Here is a 23,687-nt window from a genome sequence, read left to right on the forward strand (position 1 = left end):
CTGCATACGAAGACTGAGCGAGTCAGCAGGGTTTAGCCACAGCCCATCTGTCAGGTGACTCACGTCTCTGAACTGTGCTTCCCTGAACCTGGCTGCTCTGAGGGCTCGTTAGCTCGATGCAGCACTTAAACCTGAGCTGGTTCCATGTGAATGAACGGTGCTTGCCTTGGGCTAATAAATCTTCCTAATTCAGAGGTTGGCAAGCACAGTCCAAGAACTTCGTTTGGATTAAGCCAGGTCGGTAGGAAAAGTTTGGCAGTACCAGCTGAACACAAGGTGATTCCATGTGCTCAGGTATGTCCACTTGACATTTCCCCTTGATCCAGGCTCCAGAAGGCTTGAGAGATTAGCTCCGTGAATTTGCATAGGTGAAGCTTGGATCCAGAGTTTTTCCCAAACCCAGCCAGTACTAGCCTGGCTTTGCATGAAGCCGGCTCAGATGTTCTGAGCTGAAGATAGAAACACAATCGCATTTCCCCAACAGTGTGCCTGGGTTAATGTCTCCAGACTGACCTTTGAGGGTTTTGCACAGACAGCCTCAGTGTCATCCAAGCATATGACACAGCTAAATTGCCAGCAGATAGTTGAGAAGTGATTGTATGTGCATGAAAAAATTATTTTATCATTCTCATATATCTATGTAATGTCAGAATACGCTTCAGACTGCTGCTCCCTGCATTTGTCAGACAAATCCTGTCATAGTAGTCTTTAGCATAACACAGAAGCAATATGGAATTTTTTTTTAACCTTCTGATCTTTAAGTAGAATGTGCTTTTAGGACTGATGATGCTTTTGAATAAGAGCTGGTGGTTCTTATATGCCTCTTAAATAGCTTGCTTCATGGTGTTGCTTCCCTGTCTTTCCTGGTGCGTATGAGCACCCATATGAGTTGTTATAAATGGGCTGGGTCATTTGCTTATTTATTAATGGTATGAATAAGAATGTTCTAATATCCAGGAAAGAGTAATACCGGTTACTCTTGATTAAAAATGACATACCAATTGTGTGAAACGATATGTTTAAGAATTACCCAAGGCCTGTTTCTATACATGGAACTTGCAACCTGAGTCAAACCACACAGAAAAGCAATGGAGCAGGGTATCCAGAAATCAAGCGTATGTCAGCTACATTTATCATACTTCAGTGCATGTAATTCACATGTTATCTCTAACACAACACCATAACTCAAATAAACCTCCCATCATCCTCACAATTCCTATCCGAGAGGAAAAAAAAAAAGTTCAACCCCCATCTCAGTTTCTTCACCAAAAACTGATTTAGCAGCAGTGCAGTTAGCATCAGAGGAAGTTTACAGTTCACCCAAGGTCACCTTCCCGCAGAAGCTTCTGTGGTCTCTCATCCTCCATGTCAACTGCCTGGTAGTTCTGAGGTTATCAAAGATCTTACTTAAGTATAGGGCCTTCTGGAGGTGCATGCTTCTGTGAAACAAGGGTTTGGTGTGTGAAATATGGCAAATGCAGCAAGTTAGAAGGCTGTTCTTGAGAGGCTGGGTTGTTGATGCAAGCAAGAGGGAAGGCAGTTTCAAGGAAAAGGCTTTTTAAATGCTGGGGGGGTTTTTTTCCATTTTATGGGATTTCTCATGAGGGTAACAAAAAATGATTGTTCAGGCCATGCTTAATGCCTTCCAGATATCTTGTAAAACTGGTACAATCTATGGGGATATTTCAGATTTACACAATCGCGGAGTCACAGAATTGTTGGGATTGGAAGGGACCTCTGGAGATAACCTGGTCCAACCCCTGCTCCAGCAGGGTCAGCCAGAGCAGGTTGCCTAGGCCCATGTCCCAGGTGGGTTTGAATATCTCCAAGGATGGAGACACCACCACGTCTCTGGGCAGCTTGTTCCAGTGTCCAGCCATCCTCACAGTAAAGAAGTGGGTTTTTAAGTTCAAGTGAAATTTCCTGTGTTTTGTCTGTGCCCATTGCCTCTTCTGTCACTAGGCACCACTGAGAACAGTCTGGCTCCGTCTTTTTTACTCCCCACCCTCGATCTGATATTTATACACACTGATAAGACCTTCCCACCACGAGCCTTTTCTTCCGCAGGCTGAACAGTCCCAGCTCCCTCAGCCTCTTCTCGTAGGAGAGGTGCTCCAGTCCCTTGACCATCTCTATGCTGAACTCATACAAGATCTGCTTCTGAATAAGATCAGTCAGGGTGTCTAGTAATTTGGTATATTCTAATGTCCTTTCTGTATTATTTATATTATAGTTATAGATGCCCCAGTGATTTTTACCATATGGAGTTCTAACCATAATGGTTAATTTGGTTTCATATTAAATTTCTGGATTAACTCCAGCCAGTTAACTTTTGACAACTTCTCTGTCAGTTGTTAAACAATCAACTTTAAAGCTGTTCTTAATGTTATTTTTGAAGAGTAAGCTGAGCATTACTTACTAAGAGCATATCTGGAAATTTTTAATACCACCAAGAAGGGATCTCAGCAAGGCTGAGATCCCAGTAAGATGTCTTCCAAGGATACTAGAAAATAGATTTTCAAAAGCTCCATGGAATTTTCACCTCCTGTTGCATACTCCTGTACTGCTGAATCCAGGACTGTTCATTTTCCTGTGTGTTTTCCCAGAAAGGTGGTAGAATGGCTTATCTTCTTCCCTTAGATTAGGTCAATAAAACATTGTAAGATGGCTACTGAAGAAGGGTACAAGATGTGTTTGCAAGTAGTCTCCTCCTCTCAGTTAATCAAAAACATGGCCACACAGAAACAGTCCAAGATGCAATGCTGAGAATTTACATTTTTGATTGCTTGCTGGTTTCTGTAGAAATATTGAGACTAAAAAACTATAAGAAAAATGTGATTTTTTTTAAGGATTTGGATTAAATGTGAGAAAAGTAAAATTACTGAAGAAAATCCCTGTATGCTTTGTGACAGTGTAACTTAAAGACATCTTTCTTTCTTTTTTTCAGCAAAGAGATCCTTCTTCAAGGCTGAGATCTTGCAGTGTAACAGATACAGTTGCTGAACAGTCTCAGTTATCCTTGGTAAACCAAAGCTAACTTTTATTTCTTGTTTGTGTTCAAATATTTTCTGGTTCTGAATGATATCTTTTCCTTCAGCTATGAATTCAGATCTAGATCAGTTACTAATATAGACATTTGACTATCCCAAATAGCAGTGTATACCAAATTAATATCTTCATGATCAGCAAGTAAAATGGTGAAATATGCAAGACAGAACAAATTTTTAGACTGCAGGCATAGTCACACTGTCTAACTTTAGTTATCTAACACAGAAAGTTTGTTTACCCGACTCCTGATACACAGTGGAGAGAGAAATCCTCCAAGGGTGGGTTCAGAGCAGTAGCCTAGTCTGGCTTTTTGATTAAAATATTGTAGCTGGGGTAGGAGAGTGCAGTAACACCATCTACACTTGGAACTGTAGCAACCGCAGGGCTCTCCTATCAGGTAGGTCTTTGTGGTCTGTAAATTTTGGAATATATGAGCCTGTAAATAAAAAGCAATAAATATCAGACAGTTGTGAGATAGTCGTGGGTGTAGACACACCGAACTGTGAACAGAATTACAAATACGGTATAAGAAAATTGCTAAGAACATTGAAAGAGATTAGTGTTTTACCTGTCTAATTATAACAGTTCTTTTTGTTATAGTCCCTGTGCAGTAGAACTCCATGAAATGCCCTCTGTTGTAGTTTTATGATCTGAGTGATTTAAGCAAGCAGCTTTTCTTTTCCAAATTTCTTTAAGTTAAGAAGTTAAGAAGATCCAGTAAACGGGGAAAGATGCTAAGATATTTTTCAAAAAAGTGGCAATCTATTTCGCACCATAACCGTGCACCTCTTCACTCTAACGGGTAGCAAGTTCTACATATTTTTTCCTACAACCCAAGTATGAGGATTGCAAAGGTGGTGAGCTATAGAGAGACAGCTTACCACAGAATTGTACAAGATCTGCTTTCAAATAAGATTAGTCAGGGTGTTTCAAAACAATTCAGTATTAAAACAACTGATATATTTTTTGAGAACTTCCAGGATTTTTTTTTCCAGTTTTTGTTAGAAATATATTACATATGAAACCACAAATAAAAGAGATTATGCAAATTTGCTGTGGAAATGTCGAGTAGAACATATTAGTAAGTTCATTACTAAAGCTGATGTCTCTCCGTTTGTTTTCTGTTGTTATTGGGCAGGTATTTACAACAACCATACTACTTTTCTTCGTTTGTGTTGATTTTTCATGTATTTTAGAAGTTGTTTAGTATATCTAGATTTGCTGCTTTACAGATACAGGTAATAGCTGTTGTTCAAAGTAGTGCTTCTGAAGTGTTATCCATCTTTCTACTTTTCTTTCTTGGTAAAAAATACTGTGGTTTCCAGCACAATTACTCCTAAACTGTCTTTTCTTTCTGGTAGAAGTTGGCTTCTGTTGCAGTCTGTTCCAAGGGTGTTCTCCTTCTTTCCTTAAAATTGGCTTATGGACTCTGGGTTTCTTTAACTGATATAATCAGATTGGGCTTGCTTATGATGCATTTTTTGGTTTATTATTGTGGAAATTTTATTTCCTTAGCACATGTTCAAAACAGCAGAATTGAAAGCATTTCTCTAAAACCAGGATGTTATCTGATCTGACCAATTTTTAATCTTTACTGAACTAATGATACTTTATATTCTAGCAACTGAACTCATACTTTCTTTCTAAACAAAGTGCTGTTCTTGACTTTATTAATCCCCATTGAAAATTTGAAATGCCATTTGAAATTCTCTTTTTTTCCTGACTTTTTCTCTGTCCTCATTGATGACCAGAATTTATCCGTACTTGTTTATCAGTGGGAACATGAAAAATTTGTTCATGCCTCAAAAAAAATTTAATCATGTTACACATTGAGTAAATGTTCTTAATATTATCATTAGCAATAGTGAACATACAGAATTGGATACTAGAACTCTTGAAATGAGTTTCCTCAGTGTTTTGTGTGCGAAATTCTGACTGGGTCATCAGTGATTGATGTCTTCATTTTTTTGCTGTTATTTTTGCATTAACATTATTTCAATCTAATTGCTCTCCATTAATAAGCTTGAGAGTGTCTATGATTCTTTATTCCTAGAGATATGAGAGTAATCTGTGACCTTCATCACTAAATATACTTATCTGTAACATTAATTATCATTTAACAGCAGAGTGGTCCGTCTAGGAGAGCTCGTTCTTCAACTGTCACAGGTGGTGAGGATCCAACGGTAATAATACTCTTTATCAACAACTATCTGTAAATTCAGTGCGGGTTGGCTTTAGGTCTTATACAACAATGGACATTTTTACACAAAGCAGCAGGATGTTGAATGAAATACAACCACTGAATCAATAGTTATATATATTTAGTTTTTTATGTTTTGAATTTTCTCAGGTAATAAATACTGCAATTTCACTCTAATACTAATCCATTTTAGTGATGCAGATATGCTACTCAGTTTTAACAAAGTATGCACTAGAGAAATACCATAAACTGCTAAAAAGTGAGAGAGAGAATGCTAATTCTTTAAAATCCTGTATGGAAAGAATCAAGGGGAGATTTCAAATCAATACACTTGTAGCTATGTTTTTAACTTCTGTCTTCCCCTGCTCTCCATTAGACTAATCCATTTTAATTCTTCAAGTAGATCTTAATTTGAGAATTGTGGAGATACAGTAATGCATCACGTTGGTCTTAATGGTCTTATTAACTGCTAATTTTCATTTTCCAGTAGTCATTCAAAAGTCCAAGACTGAATTTTTACTCTGAACAACAATCAAAATTCTTTAAGTGCTTTACTGAAAGTGTGGTACAAAGAAAGCAGTTTTAATTTATATTGGACTCCATCAAAAACATCCATGCTTTTTTAGCCTGATTAAATGTCAATCTGAAGCAAGTTATGTCAAACAAATCATTTTCCAATAACTATAATAATTAGTTTTTATGAATATATGTACTCCTAGATAATTTGTTTCAGGGAAACAAATATAATTTAGACTTGGCATGTTTCATATTTGTGTGTGGTAATGTCAGATCTTAATTTGGGTGTTGATGCATTATTTGGTAATACTGTATATATTTGCTATTCTTTGAATTTCAGAATCAGAGGAACATACCTTATATTTTGTTCTTGCAAATAGGAAATATTTTGGTGTCCTTGCAAAACCTGTGTGATGTATCGGTCATTATCTAAAATGTGCGCTATATTGAGCTGTAATATAAAGAGAGTGTTTTGTTGGCAGATGATACTGTTTTATACTTTTAGGAAAAAAATATCGATAGTTTCTGGTAATAGCTGAGTTCCAGCTTTAATGGCTCGTAATTGATATGGCTGTGTCATTGATGTTGTACTTGCTCACTTCTTTTCCCCACTTCCTCTTCATTTTACATACATTTGGAGTTTGTGACCCAAATCCTCAGAGGACTCAGGACTTAAGTAGTATTTCTGCATCGCAATGTAAAAAGCATTCTCTTCAGAGGTTCCCGTTCTCTCTGCCCTTCAGGCATTTAAAGTCCATAGATGTATAATCTGCCAGCAGTGGAGTTCCCAGAGCAGTCGCAGTTTTGCTTCCAAGCGCGTGTGCATCCTCCCGGCTCCCTGCGGAGCCCCTCCTGGGGCTGGGACCCACGGATCAGACCCTCTCTAGCCGCAGCCTGTGGGAGCGTGATCCTGCCGGGAGCTGGCGCAGAGCCTGCCCGTGGGCTGCACAGAACCGAGAGGCTGCCGCGTCTCGAGGAGGAAGTGATGGTGCCCCTTTTGGTCGTGGGCTTTGCTGAGCTACCGAGGAGCCAGGAGGCCCGAGTTCAGTGCCCCCCTGCCTGGGAGAGGGCTGAATCCCTGCGTCTCCTTCTCGTCTGGTCTCGGTGCGGGGCGCTCTGTCAGTGCTGCTGGATCTGTTTTGCAAAGGGAACGCAGGATTCGCGGCACCGGCGAGGGAGCAGTGCTGAGCCTGGCACTCTGGCCCCATGGCCAAGGCGCTCGGCTTAGTGGGTTAAGAAATTGGCATCTGAGCCCTTTCAGGAGCAGCACTATCCCCAGCGTTGGTGTATCCTCACTGATTGCTCCCATTACTGCGATTTTGTAGGAGTTTATATTACCATCGTGGCCCCACGCAGCGGCCCAGAAGTAAGGCACGGCCTCTGGTCTGGTTTAGAGTATGGCTAAGGTCGGGAGTGGTCTGCACTGTTGATTGCCTCTTGTCTTAGACCAGGCCTTGGGCCTGAGGAGGTTACTAAAGCAGGCAGTCCCACAAACTGACTTTCGTACCTGATTTAGATCCTCTGTGGGTCCAAGTCTGGGTGTTTAGATAGCTCATCAGCGATCGGTACGCTAAACAGTGGTTTGTAACACTAACAGTGTTATGGCTGCCCATGATAGAGTGGTTGACTTTCTATTTAAGTCAGTGGCAGAAGATGAGTACATTTATTCCTTGAGTCTGTGCAATAAAGTAGGTATGGATATCTGTAGATAAAATAGCATGTTTCTGTAGATATATCTGCAGTTATTAACCACCTTGCTTTTTGTGACTTTTTTTTAAGTCTCCAAAGAACCTTTACCCTTCCGCTGTGAAAGGTACATTGTGAAACTAGACTGAGCAAAACGTTGGCATATTATGCGTGTCCCTGCATCTCCATTCTCATGACGTTTGCTCTAATCTGGTTAGCTTTTGTTCTGTCCTTATTCATAATACTTGTTATTTTTCCTGTCATTTATGAAAGGCAGTTGTTAAAAAGATTCAGTGTTTAGGTAATAGGCTCCTGACAGCTCTCCCAAGTTTCTATGCTGTGTGACTATCCTTTGCACTGGTATCTGATATATGGAAAGCAGATTGGGGCAAACTTTGTTCTGCAGGTTACCCTGTGGGTTGCATTAACCCGCAGTGAATATTAAGAAGAAAGGCTGCTGCTGACTGAAGTTATTTTGATAGGGTGTCAGTGCATTTCCCTTGTGTTTCTGTATCCTCGCAGCACCTAGTAAGTCCACGTTGATCATTACACCATAATACCATGAATAGAATCTGTATTATTACCACCAAATGATTATGTTTTTTAATTGCAAATCCCTAAATTGTCCACAGCTTTTGTTTACTCTGTACTGCGGACAATGTTAGTAGCCACTGAATACAGCAGGCGTGTAAGACTGTGTAGCAGTCATATGTTAGTGCAGAAAGTCTGGGAATCACTGTCTGCCCTCTAATCTTCTCCCAGACTATCAGATGTGTTAATTGTCTAACTTTAACCAAAACATAGTGTGGGGACCATATCCAGGCCGCTTACTGTGGCTTTACTGACCACAGCTGGGAAACCATTAGACCAGTCTTGGAAGAACTGGGCTCCTCCTCGCTGCCTGCCAGCTCCTTGAACTAAGACAAGCCGAAAAACAGCAGAGTCTTTCCAGCAACTGACCGTTCAGGAAGGAAGTGAAGTCTCACAATTTGTTTCAATGGGTATTGCTCGCTTTCTTCGTCTATTTTCCTCTGTTTTCTGTTTTGTAACGTAGTATTATCATTGATATCAATGAACCGACCTGTTCATTGTCTTTTCTGATTTCCTTTCTTGATTATCCAGGCAGTTTTCCAGCTCACTGTGTTAACTATGCTCTTCCATTAAAAAAAACCAAATATGTTGACTTGAGCAAGAGTCTGGGAAGAGCTCTTAAGAATATGAAACAAGAACAAGAATTACAGTATATTAATCTGTTGGAGCAAAGAATGTAGAGTGTAGAAAAAGAATGTATCCCGCATTTCATCAGGAGCCTTCGGTGGCCTGGAGAGAGTTACCAAATCCTGCTGTGCAATGTAATTCACACCTTCGATCTCTAGGATAGTAGTTTTCCACTGCCGTCATTCACAATAACTGTTTTTCAATAGAATGAACATACAGTGCAAATCACAGTGTATGAGGGCACCGAAAGAGTAACTCGTTCAGTTGTTCTGTGGTTGGGACGGTAGATAAGGCTGAAAATCTGGAGAGACAGGGATGTGACTATCCAGGGAGCCTTAGCTGGGGCTTCAGGCTTCCTCTGGTCTTGTGGTTCTGCATAGTAACTGGACAGTGTATACTTCAGCAAAAGAAAATACATTTTTGCTAAGATGCGGAATACTTACAATTAGGAATCTAAGCAAAATAAAGGAAAAAATCTTTCAAAGTTTTAAGTATTAATATTGAACTGTAAACGAATCATACTTAGCCATCTGTTATATAGGTTAGCTTTGCATCCTCCCTATTCATCCTATGTATATAAAATGCTGAAATGGTTACGGGTTCTTCTTAACTGTCAGCCATAATGCAGTTGCTCATGATTTTTTTCCTAATCTAGCAAAATAATGTTTTCCTTCAAATTAATATGAGTACAAATCTACTTGTGATATTTCTCATATGACTTTAAATTTCAGTCCTTTTAAGCTTTTATTGTTTTTCCTTTTACTGTTTTGTGGCAACAAAACTGTGGTTTCTAGCGCCTCAAACTGTCTGGATAAATACATCTTGCTAATTCCACTTCATTACAATTTTCTAGTTCACCACTTTTGGCAGATATTTCTTAAATAGTACTCCCACATATAATTTGATTGGGACTACTTTGTGTTTAAAATAAAGTAAATATTAAAAGTACACAGCCATGAGATAGAAATAAATGTTGTCTCAAGCAATCCAGCACACTATATATATATATGTGTGTGTGTGTGTGTGTATTTTAAAGTATCATGTATTATAGATAACCATGACAGATAAGAGCAAGAGGAAAAGCATATCCTGAATTCCCAGGAGACCAATGTTAGTATTTCTTTAAAAGTTCAAGGCAGGGAAAAAGACAGTAGTATGATAAAGGTAGGAATAACACTATTTTTCAGTTTGTTGGATTTTTAAGTTAATTACAAGAAACAGAAGTTTTTATATTAAAAACAGTTATCTTTTTTCCATCAGGAGAATGGTCATCAGTACAGTTGTTACTTTATCGGGAAAACTTCTTTCTAAAACAAAAAGCTTATGTTAACCCTGAAAATTGGTTTCTAACCTGTATGCAGGTGTTTGGTACTTTCCAGGTTGATTCGTCGCTTGCTTTTAGTTAAAGATCATACCAAAAAGAGTCATCTTCAAACATCTTTCATCTCTGGCTAATGAGCCTCATAACCTGACATCCTTTTTCTTGTAGGAAAGCTCAGTACTTTTACCACCTCTTCTGTAATGGTTCTTCGTTCTAACCTGTTCTGAGTTTTTCTCCTTAACTCCTTTACCTTTTGTATATCTTTTAAAAGTGCTACGAACTGAGGTGTTGCTCTTGCAAGTTCTCCCCGCATTCAACTCACATCAGCCTCGGTGGGAGCTGAAGAGCTCAGCGCCGTGCGAGAGTACTGGTGCTTGGCGAGACTGAGCCTTCACCAGTCCATCTTCACCTCAACTCTGTGCTGATGGACACGGTCTCCTTCAGCCTGCGTTTTGGCTGCTTACCTGCAAACAGCCCTGACCAGAAGCTCTGCTTCCTATGGTCGTCTCAAACGTGGGCAAAGGACTATTGCTCAGGGCAGAGGCACTTTTGCTTGCTCTGTGTTGTTGATACCATTGCTGTGATACACAGCTGTTTGCATGTCTGTGGTGCTTTAGCTCGGGGTCCCAAAGGCTTCAGATTAAGGAAAACTCCTAGGAAAGAGGTTAGATACCCCCAGATCTACCCCTAGCTAGCTCGTTGTCTTACTCCTACTCCTGATGTAAAGCTGAGACACGAAGGAAGAGACACCATTTCTCTCTCACAGTTTGTGTGCTAGTCCTCAAATCTTCCCCAAAATTACTTCACACTACTAATGAAAATACCAGGATTGATGGTAAAATCATATTGTTGTTGGGTAATGCTGAATTTGAGTTTGAAATTTGAACTAGCAGTCTCTGTAGTTAATGTTATTAACAAATTGAGGCCACATGTGAAGTGACAAAAAATATCTTTTGTTCTTCACAAAACTCGGCGTGTTCTGTTTCTTCTTTGTGCAGCACGGCTGTTCGTCTTCTCCATAGGATTTCCTGAAATTGCAAAAGTGAAAATGCTACACCTTCGTGTTTGACTGCTCTGAGAAGACAGAATGAAAGCATGACTAGATCAGAAGTCTTTTCACTTTGGGCTTACAACTAAAAAGATTTTTTTATGTAAAAATACTTCTGTCTGAAGAAAAGACATCCCTTTGACTTCTGCAATGGCAGTTGCCTTAGATACGTGCCTCCTTTGCGCGGTTAGCCACAGTAACGAGCAGCGGTGGAATGGGTCCCTTTGGTAGAGGACAGTTCAGAGTGTGCGTGTGCTTCTCAGCCTCCTGCCGCCGTTGTGACTTGTGACCGCCTGTTGTCAGACACTGACTTTACAGTCGTCCTTCTGATCACATTTTTAAATATAGCATCCTGCTGCTTTCAGGAAAGGCCTTGTAACAGCGTCTCTTTTTCCAAACAGTCCAAAAGAGTTCACAAACTTCTTGTAAGCTGCAGGCTGTTGTGGAGGGAGGAACTGTGTGGAAACACCACAGCCGCTTTCTGCGGCTTGGACACTGGTATGGACCCGTCCTCTGGCTCAGGCGTCAGAGCCGTTTCTTCCAAATCTGAACACTGGCATTGACTATTGTGGCTGCTCGAGGACTTGCAGCTTTACAGTAAATTTGATACTCAGGTGCTACCCAATAACCTTAAGTGTTGAAGTACAAATTCTGCCCTTATCTCTGCAGCACTGCTTTCCATTTCTGCCTGTCTTGAGCTGCTCTAAATGCTGCGTTTATGCACAAAGTTCTCCGAGGACCAGTAATGGCACGTTTGACATCCATAAGAAAAATGCCGTGTCCGTTATTATAGCCTGCACTAGGAAAGCTATGATAAAGGCAGATTGCTTTATGAAAGAGCGTTAGTTCATTTTCTTAGCCCTGCAAAGTTACCTGCTTCTAAACTGGTTAGTGTTAGTAATGGTGAAATAAAGCACAGCACAAAAATTAATAAGACAAGTTCAAGCACTTTCTTTTACTCTGTCATGTGATAAAGACATCTAGGCTTAATGAGTCTCCTGCCATCACAACGGCAACGTTGAAAGAATAGAGGAATCTCTGGTATCTTAGGCACTTGATAACTAAAATATGAATATATATTTTAATGTGATTAATAATTAAACCAAGTATATTTGGAGCCAACTATATAGCTGCAGATATTGAAAAGCGCATTGCACCTGCCAAGTCTTTGATGCTATTACTAATACATTGGCTTCATTAGAGAGCAAAAATACTGTCCTACAGAATTCAGCAGATTGCTGCTATCTGCTGTAAAAGACAAATTCCAGTGTCTCTCCAGCCCGTAGTATCTAAATCAGTGTATCAGAAAAGCACCTGTCCCGAGGACCCTAATTTTCTTGCTTGTTGCATTGACCGCCAGGATTGCATCTCTTGGTTATTGTGCTTATTCAAGCGATGTTTTAAGAGAAAAGCAGTCCTGAACTAGAAAGTGATGAAGTTTAATAAACACATGGTTAGAGAGCCTGTGTTTTTAAAACACTGTTAATCCTCCCCTTCTCCCCAGTTAGAGCACACATTCTGAGTCAGCACTGAGACTTGGGGATCCCGCATTCGGAGCCCGGGTGAGTCGGTATTAAGGCTGCAAAAGACTACGACTGCTTCTGCAGCGCCGTCCAGCCTTGTGTAAAATGCAGATTGTTGCTTTTACTCCATATAGCTGAAAAGTACAGATTTATTTTTTAAACAGCCTAGAATTTAGGAATGAAACTGTATGGCTTGTAATTCTACCTGACAAATTTGTTTAAGTCTGTCTGCACTACCTCCCTGTCAGCTTTTGGAACGAGCTTAGGTGGGTAGCAAGGATGAAACTGTTCTTTCTGGTACTCCTATTAGCTTGTGGTGGAGGGAGAAGAAAGGCTTCTCTCATCTCCAGGAATTCTGAATTAAGAAAATTAAGATTTCTTAGTATTCAAGACAAGTAATTAAACAGAAACTCAGACTCTTTGTAGACTAGCAACAAATACATGAAGAAACTAAAGTACCTATGCAGATGCAGATAGGCTCCGGTTAAAAAATTCTCTCTGGGCTCTTTTTCTTCAAGAGGCTGTGCTGTTTATTTTCCGCTAGTTCTCTTCTTTGTGTGTCCCAGAAATAAACAATACCCAATACCAGTTGGTTTAAGGTTTGAAAATTTGCCCCACAGGAAGCATGCAAGATCATCTCCTGTAATGTAATTACAGTGTTAAACTCTGGCATAACTTTTGTAATGACAGTTAGTGTGATGTGTCGTCCCCCCCCCCCCCCCAATTATCTGTATATTTTCATTAGGACAATGTATTTGTTCTGCAACTTTTTAATAACAACAGTTACAACATATTTTGACTTTAAAATTTGGATTCAAATTTGGCGTGTATCTCCTGTCTTCGAGACACCTAACCTTGAAGGCATCATTTGCAACTCTCACAGAATGGTTGAACTCTGCTTTTTAGGCCCTAGCAGAGTTTGTTGCTCAAGACACTCTGTGCTAGAGGCAAGGTCAGGATGTGAGAGATCTCGACTGGACGGCGTGGTCTCGGGAATTCGTAACCATACTAACACCAGGGAAAACAGACCCCGCTTTTTTAAGGGAAAGTCATTGCAACATAAGATTGCTTTTTGTCATGATCTGTAACTACAAACTAAAGAGTTGGGGGACGTATGAGCTTAGCTGTTTGCTGAACCTGAAGGTGCACAAATGTGAACTTGAAAGATCTGTTGTCAGAAAAGATGATTTGACTCATGGTGAATAAAAAAGAGCTTATATTAATTGGAAGTTTGAAATTATGTGTTTCAGTATATTTGTTATATTTAAGAATGGCATAAATTAAGGTTTTTTTCTTCATAAGAAGGAACTTTTTTTTCTAGGCAGTTATAAAATAACATTTTGGTAATTTCTTGCTTGAACAGCCTTCAGTGGCCTATGTACATACTACACCAGGGTTACCGTCAGGCTGGGAAGAAAGAAAAGACGCTAAGGGCCGTACCTACTACGTCAATCATAACAATCGAACCACAACTTGGACGCGACCTATCATGCAGGTATGAAGAGCTGTTATATTGTTTAACTTAGACAGCAAGCACTTAGCATGTGTTGAGTGTAGTTCCAGGTCTTCAGAACTCCAAAATTAAAAAAAAAAATCCTAAGCATTGTCATGACAAGATTTTTTTGTTAATCATCTTAACTATATGGAGATACAGGTAAAGTTATTGCTACAATGGAGGGAATTTATGGAGAGGTACATAGCAGAAATAAATAGAGACAAATACTTTTTTAGGATTGAATTTGAAAGTTCTGTTGGTTCATTAAAAAAATTGTCTATTTGCCCTTCCAATGGACTTAAAATGAAATAATAAACTTGATCTTTCAAATACTACATTTAATGTTTCCTTAAAATAATAATGATAAATAAATAAATGAAGTTATGATGTCATTTTAAAAATGTCCTAACTCTGAATGAACTGTGATCCTGACAACTAGCTAACTTGGTTTTACTTCTGAAATAGCTTGCAGAAGATGGCACGGCTGGGTCAGCAACCAACAGCAACAACCATTTGAGTGAACCTCAGATAAGACGGCCTCGTAGCCTCAGCTCACCCACAGTAACTTTATCTGCTCCGCTTGAGGTGAGAGACACCGTCCTCAGCAAGCATCGCCTGTGGTTGGCTTCTCATTCTTTGTTCTCTTTATAACCTTGTAGTTATGCAGCACAGCCACTTTTCCTGACCTGCTAATATTGTCCTAACATATTACAGCTTTCTTTAATAGTTTTCTATGTGCATCTTTATGTTGTACAATAGTAACTTCCATGATCACTGAATGATATGAGAAAGTCTTTCTTATATATGATAATTTAATTAGCTGACACTTATTTCACTGCTTGAAATATATACATTATTGTGACTCCTTTCAAGTCCTCAAGTTTATAAAATCAGAAGTATTTTTTAAGTTGAAACATTTATTTTGATGCTGGTTTCTTTGAAAATCATACATGCAATTGATTTTGGAAAATGCTGGGGTGAGATGCTGATTTTGTGCTTTATATTTCTTGTCTTTCAAAAGGACTTCTTTTAAATATCTTTAAAGATAATTCAGAATAGTATTCAATGATGTTCTCTGAAACATATCTGAAGAATAGTGCCTTCTTATGCAATCAGAGACTGTGTGATTTACTTCCAAAAGTATGACTAAACCTTTTAAAACAGTTAAACATGGCTGGTGGAGGAGAGTGAGTTCTTAAACTTCTTCAAGCTGACACTGGTGTCGTCTTCATCCTTCCCTTCACCCTCTCTTTCCTGCTTCTCTCTTTCGCCCCTGCAAAAGCTCTCCAACAGTCATGTGAAGAGTGTAACGTTTAGTTCATTTTATTTTATGCATCATTCTTCTTTCTTCCTTGTACTAAAAAGTGCTGTCCCAGTCATCAAACGAATCATTAAACAAAGGTAGGATTATTGGATCTTTTGATCCTACTTTGGATGGGATGACTGTAGTTGTTACGTTTAAAAATGAACTGCTTAATTCCCATTACCATTGTTAATTTTAAAGACTATATTTACAGTAATTTAATAAATGAAATTTAAAAATTCTGACTATCTTAAACGAAAACATTCAAGCCATTCCTCTCCTTACTGAAATTTTAAACATTTGAGCTGGTGGAAGTCACTGGCTAAGCACCTGAGGCTTTAGTTTCTGGAAGTGATCAGCCAGCTTTTAATGGCAGTAGCCTTTTTCACAGCTGCGAGGAGAATAGCTTTTTCCACCTCGCTATATTCAGCTAATCCGTTCAGTGGTTGGTTGTTTTTTTCAGTGTTCAGAAACCACAAGGTGCTGGAAAGCACAAAGCTTGTTTTCTTTTATCCACCTCTGAATTTAAAAAAGAAATGTTTCTTTTAATTAAGGTGTAGACTTACTAGTATTAAAATCTTCAAGGATACAATCACCAGGAAAAAAGATCAGTTCAGCGTTTTGGAAGGGACTTTCTTTGTTTTTATTTAGTTTGTTCTTTTATTGTAAAACGTGTTTAACTTTCTGTGCAACACATATGGAAAGCTTTTATTTAATGAGAACAAATGTAAATATTACTTTCATACACTATAATTTAGCTGCATTTTCCATCCAAATGCAGCATGAAACAAGCCACAAATAAGACTATAATAGTTTTGAAAATATCTTTCTTTACTCTTCATTTTCTAATATAACAGGGTGGGAAAAAAGCAATATAGTAAATAAATGTTGTTAAATTAGGGGAGTGCCTAAATAAGCATGCATAGATTTAGTGAATCTTAATAATTAGCAAAACAAGTAGAAAACGAACAGTTATCATATATCAGCCAAAGAAAGCTTATTTTTAGAAAGTAACTAAGTAGTTCAAAGGTGAACAATATTAAAACTGAATATTTAAATCTCATTTTCTGTTTGGTGGTGATAGGCAGTGTTTTCTTAGATGAGTAAATCTGGATCAAATTTTTAAAGCTTTTTAGACATCTAAACATACAGTCTGCTAGTGGAATTTTTGAATGAGCCAGATCACTTAACTCCTGCTGTTACAAGTAGGCGTTGATCAATGAAGTCATTTCGAGGCTGTGAGCATTTATTAAAAAAAAATAAAATTGTCCAAGATTTCTAATTGCAAACTGATGCAAGGAGTCTAAATCTCCATTTATTTTAGGAACTTTTTTTAAGGTCATGTCTAAATGTTTTGTCTGAAGTTGCAGTTGAGAAATGCATTGAAAAGTGAATAATATCACCTCACATTTAAGGAGATACTTTCCTATTATAAAGTGTTTGAGCCATATTGTGCCATAAAATGTGAAGCAATGCTTTTAATCTTTTTCTGTATAAAATTAAATATGAGCACATATGAGGCAGCTGCAGTAAAATATGTACTCAAATTTAAATACAATAGGTGTTATCATTGCAGAGGGAAGGGATAAAACACTGTGTCCTCCACAACAAAAAGCTCAATATGTTACAAGGGATGGAAAAACGATTTGCTGTGATACCAAGTTTTATTCATTTTACAGTGCTGAGTGACGTGTGGCAAATTGTCATGTTCCTCCTTTTCCCCAGGGCATGAAGGACTCGCCCGTGCGCCGAGCTGTGAAGGACACCCTTTCCAATCCGCAGTCCCCGCAGCCCTCGCCTTACAACTCCCCTAAACCGCAGCACAAAGTCGCCCAGAGCTTCTTGCCGCCGGGCTGGGAGATGCGGATAGCCCCCAACGGCAGGCCCTTCTTCATTGATCACAACACTAAGACTACTACCTGGGTGAGTGGAGGTCTAGGTAATGAATTTCAAATCTGTTGCCATGTTTTGAATATTTGTGTCTTGCCCTCTCTGTTTTCCTGCCTGTATCCCCTCCTTTTTATTGTGGCATTTGTGGTGTCTTTAGTTATAGTTCAAGTTCAGTGCGAGTTCAGTTCATCAGCCTGACATGTCATAAAACTGATCTAGGAACCTGACTGCATCCTCTGTCGCTGCTTTACGGTGTTGCGTAGACTTTCAAAGCTGATTTCTTGACGTGGTTGCAGTGCTGCCATTGCTGCACTCAGAGAAGGGAAACTTCTTTTTATTTATACACTGAAAATATGATTTGATGAATTTATGCATCCCATACCATGCAATAGTGTTTTGTATTTTGTATCTGACATTTGTATACTTGATGAACTGTTGCATACAAGTATTATATTTCAAACTCCCCAGATTTGGGGTTCAGAGGCATGCATACAGTGTGATGGAGATTTCCTATTTAGTTTGAGACTGTAATTCTGTTGTATTTTGCTGCGACTAGTACTGCTTTTTTATTAACATAATACACGTTCATCATCTTCAGTTATCAGGATCCATTTTTATTTGTTTTCTGTCACGAGGCTTTATTTTTCAGTAGTAATAGTAATAATGTTTCAAAAAAAAATTGAAGAAGAAATTAAACTGGGGGAAAATGTAAAAGGAGACCCAAAAAGGGGCATCAGTATTTTTTCACTTCTGTATGAACTTAAAAAAAGATATTTTCTAGTAGAATGTCTGGTCTTCCTTCTTCTGGTTAGATGTATACGTTTTGCAGTAGTTGCAACTATAGGCAAAATGTATTACCTGCTGAAGGATTAGTAGTAGTGATGTGAGTTTGGAATACCAGCGTGGGGCTTAATTTAGTTTACTTAGTTAAATTCTTGAATTTTGCTTACTTATTGCTTATGTACTCTTAGAATAAAGAATTCATTTTATCCACCAGAATTTATTGTGTTACTCTAAATTTACTATCATAGAAGGCAAGGCTTTTTTAAGTTGCTGTTGGTATTAAAAATAAAAAAAAACACATCAGTATGAGATGAGAAGTTACTTGCATCTGTCCATCTCTGTCCAAGATGGTTATTAAGGTTCGCTATTCATGCTATTCCTTGAATAAGGAGACATGCCAGATCCCAAACGTCAGTTTGATCATTGAGTTCCTAGTATCAGTTACTGTCTATTTCTTATCCACTTACAATAGCTTCAGAAAAATCAGTACAGTGATGCATCAAAGATGGTTATGTATTTACAACAAATTGGGACAATGACACTTTCATTTTAGTAATGTGGAAAATTTTATTTTGTTTTTTCTTGATAAAACTTCCTTCAAATATTAAATGATCTATGATCAGATGCTATTATCTAAAATCACGATATTAAGGTGTTAGTCTATATGTGGTCCTGTCAGTGAAAAGCAGTGCATTGACTTGGGTGCAGTATAAATTAATGTATATCTTGTTTGTACCTAAATTTGTCAACCTTTAAGTTCAAACTCCAGAGAGAGATAAGTGTGCTTAATCCAGCTGGTTTTAGTTATTTTATAACAGTGGAAGCCTTTGTGCCTAACCAAAACAAGCTAATGTTATAGTTATTTCAGCTAGCTTAGAAATCAAGTACTCCAGTGTTTCACAGCATCATTTAAATATGAGCAACACTTTAATTTGGTAGGTACCATCCTAATTCTCAGTAACCACTATTATATTAAACACTTCTAATGATGACTCTTACTGTTGTTGCCAGATGGATGTGGAAAAATTGTGTGTGTTAAGAAATCTCAAGCATTTTTTTATCTAGGTTTTTTTTCTGTGACCTATTTTACTTGCCATTTTTTGTCTTATTTGGGCATTAATTTAATATCTCTTCATTAATAAAAATTTAAGAAGCTCATTTTGATCCTTTTCTAGCCTTTTTCTCATTAATTGGCTTATTTCCCTATGTTTTTAAGAGCCAAAAATATGCATATGTTTCTAAGTTCCACTTATAGGAGTGTGTGAATTTGTAAATTAGTGCTGTTTTGTTTTTAAGCATACCTCTGGAAATAACACAGTTAAGGTCTTAACATCACCCTCACTACCTCTAACATTTAAAAAATTGTTGCAATTTATAAATCTTAATAAATTATTTGACACATCCAGATACCAAATGCTCTGTAGCTCTAATGTGTTTTGGGTTTGTATTTTATTCCCCAAAAAACGCTTGAAGAATAGTCCTAATGTAGGCAGATTTCTTTTCCAGCTAATTCTGCACTAGACTAAGTGTGTAGTTCTGACTTTATCTGATGGATTTGTGTTACAGGAGGATCCAAGGCTGAAATTTCCAGTGCATTTGAGATCAAAAGCTTCTTTGAATCCTAATGACTTGGGCCCTCTTCCTGTAAGTGGCAATGCATATGTGTTTTAATGCATACCTGCTGTCTTAAGAGAATTCACCTGTTACTGCATTCATTTGTTGTATGTGGGTATGTGCGTTACTACCATCACTTCAATGTAGATTTGAAAGTTATGTTTATATATGACACCAAAAAACTTTACTGTGATCTGTGAATCATTCAGGCTTTTTGAAGCTAGATCATAGTATTTCTGAAGTGGTTGAAGATTTCTTTGCTTATATGAAACACTGAGCTTTGAATAAACTTATCCTTAGTTTTATCACTGACTTTGTGATTTTAGATAATTAACTGTTGCTTTAGAAAAGTTTGCTCAAAGTGAGCTTTGTAAATGTGCCAGTGTATACAGACATTCAAAAATCTAAATAAACTCTAATATTGAATGACACTTATATTCTATAGAGAAAATCATCATATTAATCTCAAAAATCTTGTCATGCTTGTAGCCAGTGTGTAATATTGATTTATACGCATGTTAGATAAAAAGCTTTGCTTTGTTTTTAAAAAGCTGTATCCTCAAAGTCAGAAGGTAATCTATGAAAGATGACACTCTTTCTAAGGTGCTGATAATTACAGCATCATGTTTGTTGCCTCATACGTACGAAGCGCACTTCTGACATTGTCCGCTGGGAATACCCTCGTCGCGGCGGCGGTCTGAGCGAGGGCAAGCTGCCGAGGGCCGCCCGCACACTCGGCGCTCGGGAGGTCCCGGGGCGCGCGGGGGGCAAGCAGCTGTGCCTGTGGAAGGGGCTGCTGTCCTATCCTATGGACAGGGCACATTAAATTAACTTGGTTTTAAACAGGTTGAATAATTGAGTCTTTAACCCTACTCCTTGTCGCTGAACTGGGTTACAGTTTACTTACACGAACGCCTCTGCCGGCAAACCAAAACGGGGGCTGCCTTTGGGCGAGAGTGGTGACACTAGCTAGGGGTGGTAACCCCTGTTACCAGCTGTGATCAGACATCCTCCTCTGAAACATCCAAAAGTCTCACTGCCCTCGTCTTGATTAGCAAAAAGGTTTGTTTTGTATTTAAATCCAGTTAGGCAACTTGTCAGGCCCAGTGTCTTGAAACATTAATTAGATCAAAAACTGTGCTCAGATGAACATATTTATTAGAGTGCATTTACTAATTATAACACAGTGGTAAAGCAATTTTTTAACAAAACAGCTGTGGAAGTAGCTGTTCTCTTGTAATTTTTCAGATAGATTGAGCATGCATTAATCTCCAGGGAGACACTACTTAGATAGAAGACACTGCAGGAGTAACTGAACGTCCAATTTACAATTGATTCTGTTAATTGCAAGAGATAAAACATGCCATTAATTCAGGGAAGCCTGGTATATGCTATTGGAAGTACATAATTAGCAGCAGATTTAAACTCGGTTGAAACAAGCCATTTTTGAGGTAAGAATGACTACAGACTTTAACAAGAGCTGTTTAAAAATATTGAAATAAAATCATTCGTCTTCTGTGTTGTGTAGAAGGCAGAAGCTAGACTGAGTGCTAGGTTAGACAGTGTTGCCTGTACAGTCTGCCATTTATTTTTCTTTCTATACTGTAATCATTTGGAAGGTAGGAGAAGAGAATAACTAAAAAGGGAAGACTCGAGGCCTAGTTTAGACATTCTTGGCCTGCTTTAATAGCATCCTGACTTGTATATTCACAGCAAATTACCCACAGGGGTTTCGGAGGTAGAAGCAGAGACTCTCCAGCCAGACAGATGGTGGGCGGTCTGTTTTTTGTGATGGCTTCCTCACAGTAGGAAATGGTTGTAAATCTTGATGCAAGAAGTTTCCCCTTCCAATATTTTTATAAAAAGATATTAACTGTACTGGATATAGTTATCTGTATAAACAACCAGTTCTTCTTTGAGTCTCGCTATGTTGTTGGCCTTGACATAATGCATTTGTGATGGTTTTGTGTTTTCTACCTCACAAACATCTTTCAAACACTTTTAAGAAGCTGTGGGCAATGTATTGCTTCATGCTATGTGAGAGTGGTAGCATTGCACTTATTTTCTTTCTCTCTTTTTTTATTCCCCAATTCTAGCCTGGTTGGGAGGAAAGAATACATTTGGATGGAAGAACGTTTTATATAGATCATAGTAAGTAAGCACTCAGGTACTACAACATATAGACAAAGGGAGGTAATAAATATTGAAGTGAAAGCTTTATAATTTTACTCTTCATTTAGGAAGCCAGGTGTTGATATGTGGAGACATTGATACCAGAGACTTAGTGCCCTCGTACGGTACTGTATATTCACTGAAAGCTTGCTTTTAATTGGCTCATCAAGCTTTGTCCCTCTCTGACTTGTGAAGCATTAACATTTCTTCTTTGTGGTTTCTTTCGTTCTTGTTGATATTTTGGATTCTTTGTTGTTGTTGTTGATGATCCCATGGCTTATTTGCACTTAATAAATTAAAATATACACTAGGAATAGAAAATAAGATGAGAAAAGATCATATAGCCACAACTCTACACGTAGGCAGTGGAGAAATAACGCTGCTGAGTGCTTTTTTCTCTTGCTTCTTCAAGAAGGTCTTGTGGCAGTGCTAGTTCTGATCTTATTTCCTATTTGTAGCATGTTATATTGCACCCAGCCCATTAATATCTCTTCAGTTCTGTTAGTGAAGTTCTAGTGTAAGTGATGTTTCATTGTAGATTTGTCTTCTACAGCATCTCAGAACTATGTGAATCTTTGTTGTTGTTTGAAAGTAAAGTAGACCAGCCGGGGGGAGGGTTGTTTTTGTTTGTTCGTTTTTTAAGAATTCTGCTGGACTTTATAATGAGGTATTTCTGCTGATGGTATAATCTTCACAGAAATAGGTAGCTCACAAAACAACTGGAAGAGGGTACATTTGCTACAGAGAGCTCGTAGAATGAACATCTTAAACCGTTTTACATATTTGACCGTGTTACGGTTTTTCTTTAGTATCAGCAAAACTAACTCCTATGCTTATCTGTAATTGTATATTATATCATTATTAAAATATTGCTTCTAAAGTAATATGAATTTTGAAATCACATACATAGTTTTAAATAAAAAACAGAAATAACGTACACGTCAAGAGCAAGATTAACTTTCAAACATTAGTACAGAATTGTTAATGCTCTTTATACATTCAGCAATTGTCTCAATCAACATGTCTGGAAAATTAAATCTAGCAAGTTACTGTAACCTTCTGTCACTGAAGAGTTGCAGAATAAAACTTTCTGATTTAATATATCTGTATGATTCCTGAACATCCCTACCATTGAAAAGTTTCAATTTCTCAGTCTTCTAAAACTACTTATGTAGTACTAAAACAACATGTTTTAGTCTCTAAAAGTAAACAATATTAAAGGAATACATTAATCAAAATCCCCCAAAGACTTCGTAATTTCTATAAAAATAGTTTATTTGCATCTAAAATTTCTGTTTAGCCCCTCTTTTGATCTGAAATTTTTAGCTTTGTAGATAGCAGACTTTATGAAAGTGGGGGGGAGTTGGTTTTTGTGGGTTTTTTGGTTAATGCTGGTTGTTCCAGCAAGCATCCTTTCCTCTCCCCGAGGTGTTACACCATTGCGGTTTGCAAGGGGACTGCAGCAGCAGTGGAGGTGATGCCGGTGGTGTTGCAGTGGACATGCTCCAGTTCCCCTGGGATAACGTAGTGCTCCGTGTTTAATGAACGCCTGCCAGCAGCAGTCAGCGTTTAGTGATGTCCTGAACAATCGCAATAGTGGCTTTTTCACAGCATCGATAAGGAGTGCTATGGCCTTTGCGCACTACAGGATTTCAGTATTACTCCTTCCTTTATTTATTTGACCATAATTAGACCTTTATGACGGAGTCTGCTCACTCCTCCTTGTTTCATGACTGACTTTAGAAATACACTGGAAACAGCTGCAGGTGTGATCAGCCGTACTTCCCCAAAACAGGAGAGCCTCGGCAGCCCGTTACTCTGGTGACGGGCCATCATTTCGGTCGTTCTCCGCTGAAGCGGTTAGCTGAGA

The 23,687-nt window shown here is 38.4% G+C and overlaps 1 protein-coding gene across 8 annotated transcripts in view; it reads left to right on the top strand.

The window, feature by feature from the left end:
• The window catches only part of LOC112985186 (NEDD4 like E3 ubiquitin protein ligase), a 197,431-nt gene that overhangs the window by 144,328 nt on the left and 29,416 nt on the right, over positions 1-23,687 (top strand). For 3 of the 8 annotated variants that reach the window (XM_064500254.1, XM_064500253.1, XM_064500248.1), the window contains 8 exons: positions 2,948-3,022; positions 5,172-5,231; positions 13,924-14,055; positions 14,521-14,640; positions 17,084-17,281; positions 19,598-19,675; positions 21,742-21,796; positions 21,886-21,942. In XM_064500254.1, coding sequence (XP_064356324.1) covers positions 2,948-3,022; positions 5,172-5,231; positions 13,924-14,055; positions 14,521-14,640; positions 17,084-17,281; positions 19,598-19,675; positions 21,742-21,796; positions 21,886-21,942 — 775 coding nt within the window. The remainder of the gene's footprint in view (positions 1-2,947; positions 3,023-5,171; positions 5,232-13,923; positions 14,056-14,520; positions 14,641-17,083; positions 17,282-19,597; positions 19,676-21,741; positions 21,797-21,885; positions 21,943-23,687) is intronic. The other 5 variants (XM_064500255.1, XM_064500249.1, XM_026103639.2 and 2 more) reach the window with 3 other exon arrangements.

The sequence above is a fragment of the Dromaius novaehollandiae genome, chromosome W (assembly GCF_036370855.1).
Source record: "Dromaius novaehollandiae isolate bDroNov1 chromosome W, bDroNov1.hap1, whole genome shotgun sequence".
Classification (NCBI taxonomy): Eukaryota; Metazoa; Chordata; class Aves; order Casuariiformes; family Dromaiidae; genus Dromaius; species Dromaius novaehollandiae.